Genomic DNA, 4,727 nt, shown 5'->3' on the forward strand with positions numbered 1-4,727 from the left:
TGCATTGTGCTGTTATCAAATGCAGGGATTCTATGTGTGGTTTCTAAGTTATGACATACCCTTTGTACACAATCTCTGTTTTTACTTTCTTTTGTTTTGCCAGATACATCTCCAGTGAATGAAAATCAAGTTTTGGGGTTAAGTACTTTTGGAAGAAAGGGCATTCATTTTAAAATATATACTTTTAACCAAGATGCTTCAAATTTATTGATGCATGCTGGAAAATAAGTTTTTTAAACGCTTTTATTCAAAAATATTCAAAATATTTTCCATTGTCATTAAAATACAGATGTGATATCCTGAATTACAGTGATAAAGTAATTCAAAATGCCTATATATACGCCTACATATAGGCATATATGTCAACCTGAAAGAAAATGCACCTACAATGAAAAGTAATGGCTTTGCTTTGAGTCTTTGTGCACATAGAGAATATATTTTGTGCTTTTTCTTAATGACAGGAGATATATCATTCCCCCTGAAATGAAACATTTAAAAGTAGCAGGTACTGCTAATAGCTGCCTAAGAATCACAGGTGAACAAGTCCTACACAGATCAACTGCAGAATAAAAAAGTGTGGTTACAATCATTCTTCTTGAGTACATTAATATGTATTCCAAGTGCATGTGCTGATGACAAGGTGCTGTCTCACCTCTGCCCCTCCATGCAGGCCAATCTACTGAAGCTGGTGACAAAGAAGGCACACAGTGCACTGCTTTGCACAGAGCTGAGCAGTGATTTGTAATCACAGCAGAGAAACCTTGCATGTCCATCCTCCATGTTCCACATTTGGGACACCTTCTGTCATAATACTGAGAAAATCTAGAGGCACAAATAAAGCTGAAGTTAGTAATTATCCGGCACTAGCTTATTGTTAAATGTGTCTACATTTGCTTAGCTTTTCAAAATTCCTGCTTTTCAAAGTTCCTGCTGTTTGTTGTCAGTTTGCTTGCTGCTGAGTTCAGTGGCTGGTTTGAAATGTTTTACAGAGCGTCTTGGTCTCCTGTAGACTGTGTGTGGAATGAACTGGTAGATTCAGTGTGGTAAGTGATGTGAACTCCACACCACTTGCAGAAATACCCTGGTAGCTGCCAGTTCTTAAAGAGCATCTTCAGGTACTTCTTGAATTTCTCCCCCATGAAGAAGTAGATGACTGGGTTGAGACAGCAGTGAAAAAGGCCAAGGATTTCTGTTACCTGGAAAGCATAGTCCAGATTCCTGCTCACTTGACAGTCTTTAATGACTCCCATAAATTCCAGCAGTTGTAAGAAAATAACAATGTTGTAGGGGGTCCAAAAAAAGAAAAACACAATCATGACAACAAAAATCATCTTCACAGCCTTATTCTTTTTGTCATTTCTACAGTGAACTAATGTTTTAATGATCATGGAGTAGCAAAATGTCATAATTATAAAAGGGATTAGGAGCCCTAAAATGTTGACTTCCAAAGTGGAAAAAAGCTTCCATGTTGTGAAATTGCCTGTAAATCTCGGCTTGCAGGTAGTAAAATTATGTTCTTTAAAAGACTCTCTAAATACAAGCTCGGGGACTGAGGCTGAAAGAGCTACTAGCCACACAACAAGGCTAGTAATAAAACCATGGAAGGTGGTCCTTGCTTTCAAGGAAAGCACTGCACGAACAATTGCCAGGTATCTGTCTATGCTCATAAGCATGATAAAAAATATCCCACTGTAAAACCCAACCAGGTAGATCCACGAAATGATTTTACACCAGGGAGTCCCAAAAACCCATTGGTCTACTGTGAAATAAGACCAGAATGGCAAGGATAAAACGAAGAGCAAATCTGAGATGGCGAGGTTTAGCAGGTACACATCAGTCATGCTCCTCAGCCTCTTGTATTTGAAGAGGACCACGATGACCAGAATGTTTCCAGCGAGCCCGACCAGGAATACCAGGGAATACAGAACGGGAAGGAAGGAGGCTGCAAACCTCCTGACGCCTTCTTTACTGCACAGTTTTGGAGCATCGTAATAACTATCATAATAGTCATAAAAGGTTGAGGGTTCGACTTCAAGGGACTCTGTACTTGAAGAACTCATGTTTTTTCCCCCAGTTCTGAGAAGGGAAGAATATAAAAATGTCAGAATATAAAAATGTCAGTGGCTTTCAGTGCATCAAGACCACATGGTTACTCCACAAACCTGAATCAGAAGTGACAGCTCAGGACACGACTCACTGCAGGTTCTCAGACATTATGTAAGCATTATGGGATGGATGCATGTGCACATTTGAGCAAGGTATTGTCCTTAGCATGCATGTGCTTTGTCCTTGCAGTGCTGTGCAACTTGCATGTTGAGCACAAAGGGATGTTCAAATGGGTGACAGGAAAGCAAATAGGAGTGAAAGATGTGGGCCACATCAGTGTCAAATTAGAGAGAGTTAAGTTCCATGTAGAGCAAAGTAAAAATCAAACTCAGTGTTCACAGCAGTTCAGAATTTTACTCACCCACCTTTCCCATCAGGTATATGTCACCCACCATAAGAAGACAGTGATAAACATTCATCAGACTTTTCTTATGCAATTACCTTTACTGAAAGTTGTCATGAGCTTTCAATAAGGGCTTATTTTCAGTGGCTAAATGAATTACAGGAATTTGTCATCTTCATATTTATGTTCTTTTCTAATAGGCAGATACAGAGTTGTAAGTGATGTAAGTTGGACACAGGGAAAATATCTTGCTGACTTACGAGTTTGTGTGTTATTCATATCACAGCATCATTTTTTTTTTAGTTTGACATACCAGAAATTTAAGTCTCAGTTCTGTTCTTACTTGTGTTCAGTTATTCACATCACAAGTGGCATTTTTTTAGCCTATCATATCAGAACTCTAAGCCTGTGCTATTTTCTTCCCCTTTGTCTTCATTTTATGAATGTAAAGCAGAAGAGAAGTGTTTCTTAGATTTACTTCTCTTAGTCCTGTGTGTTGCTGCTATGTACCAGCAAACGTTGATAATCATTAATCTGAGACCTACCGTGTGTGTTCCCAAGCATGACACCTTTCCAGCCTACAGTTCCATTCCATTCTACACAGAGAGGAATTTAATCTGATTTACAAGTCACAAGGACAGAACTGTTTGACACCAGTGGTGTAGAAAAGACAGCTTTACAGCAACTGCACCTAGACATACCTGAATTTAGTCTAGGTTCAGCATAATACATTTGAATACTTAAAAATATATGCTCACAGACTACAACCACGTCTGATGATGCAAGAATTCTTAAAACTGCTTAAAAAATTTACCTGAGCAGCTATAAATGGTAAATGAAAAAGTATTACATTCACACATATCATGAGTGTACATGATACAAAAATGTTTGAGCAATTGCATTTCATGAATTTTACCTTTTCTCCTCCTTTCCTCTCAGATGAGATGAAGAATCTTCTTTGCTCTCAGGGTGCAGAGTCTCTTGCTTTTCTTCAGGTAGCTCTGCCAGTGAGGTGCTACCCACACAGCAGTGTTCTCCAGATGTAAAAAGCAGATATCACTAGGTAGCTCTGTCTCTTAGCGGAAGCTTCGACTTCCTTAGACTTGTATCACAAGTACTTCTCTCCTGTGCTCATCAGAGACAGTCCCTTTAAGTCAGAAACAGAATTAAACACATAACGTTTAAAAAAGCCCACAGTTTCCACTGGGAGACTGATTACTGAGTTAAAGCATTTTCATTTCATCCAACAATCATTAAAAGTGACGTCACTAAGCACAGATGTCACTCAACTCTCATTCAACTGAAACCTTGTTCTTTTCTTAATCTCAGAAAAAAAAAATCAAAGAATCCTCTGTAGAGAGCAGAGAGGAGGCAGGCACTTGGTGGGTGTGTGGGAAGTGTGTTTCTAGTCCTCTGACAGATAACTAATTTTGCAAGTTGCATTATGTAATTGTAGAAGAGAAAAGCTGTATAGATAGTGTAGGGAAGGTTCCTTCTAATCACTATTGCTTATCACTAACTCCTACTTATCATACTAAAAATAGAAATGAAGACATGTTAATTCACACTACCTTTTTTCTTGATGTCTTCTGTTGCAGATTTTATGTACAGCAAATCTACCTTCTACTATTGCCCAGGACAAAATGTAACAGTGGTCAGAATACTTAATAAGAAGTAGGATGTGTGCACGTGTGTGTGGTTTAAGGGCAGAGTGTGCACAGTGCTGAGGTTTACCAAGGCCTTCTGTCACAGTAGGAAGCTCAGCAGCTTCTATGAATTTCTCTTGAGAGTGAGATGGGCCTTATTTGTCTTTTGAAGGATCCTGAGAAGGGAGAAGAGAGCATAGAGGACATATGGTAGCCAAGAGGGATGGTTGTGAGTCCTGCCAACAGAACAGCTGTGCTGGCAGCTGGCAGGTGCTGGTCTCCTCTGTTTCTCAGAAAAGGCCAGCCAAGAAAAAGTACAACCCATTTCTCAACAGGGGAAACTGAAAATACACAATGAGAAGCAGAAACAAGAAATCTACAGAAGGTGGTAGTGAGAGTAGTAAGAATCAGACATCTCTGTCCACAAGAGATTATGTTTTCTTGTTTGGTCTCTGGTGTTATTCCAGACACAGGTGCAGCTTTTGTTCATTTATGCCATTTGCTGCTATCTCATATGCCTCTGACACTGTTACACTGACCAATAACTGATGTTTGGCTGAAGAGCTTGATGTGAATGTAATGCGAAAAGCCTGAAGCATGAGATGCAGGATTTACTGGTCTCAGGTTTTGCC

At 39.3% G+C, this 4,727-nt stretch overlaps 1 protein-coding gene across 1 annotated transcript; it reads right to left on the reverse strand.

Annotated features, from left to right (window-relative positions):
- Window positions 1–229: 229 nt before the first annotated feature.
- Window positions 230–3,568, reverse strand: LOC132076285 (C-C chemokine receptor type 4-like). Its single transcript, XM_059477292.1, has 2 exons — window positions 3,366–3,568; window positions 230–2,076 (listed from the first exon to the last, which is right to left on the reverse strand). Exon 2 carries the CDS (start codon window positions 2,058–2,060, stop codon window positions 984–986), a length of 1,077 nt encoding a protein of 358 aa, XP_059333275.1. The 5' UTR covers window positions 2,061–2,076; window positions 3,366–3,568; the 3' UTR covers window positions 230–983.
- Between the last annotated feature and the right edge of the window lie 1,159 nt (window positions 3,569–4,727).

Source organism: Ammospiza nelsoni, chromosome 1 (genome assembly GCF_027579445.1).
Source record: "Ammospiza nelsoni isolate bAmmNel1 chromosome 1, bAmmNel1.pri, whole genome shotgun sequence".
NCBI classification, from domain to species: domain Eukaryota; kingdom Metazoa; phylum Chordata; class Aves; order Passeriformes; family Passerellidae; genus Ammospiza; species Ammospiza nelsoni.

Excerpts from the sequence above, each read along its gene's own strand:
- LOC132076285 (XM_059477292.1), bottom strand. The coding sequence starts at position 2,060 with ATGAGTTCTTCAAGTACAGAGTCCCTTGAAGTCGAACCCTCAACCTTT.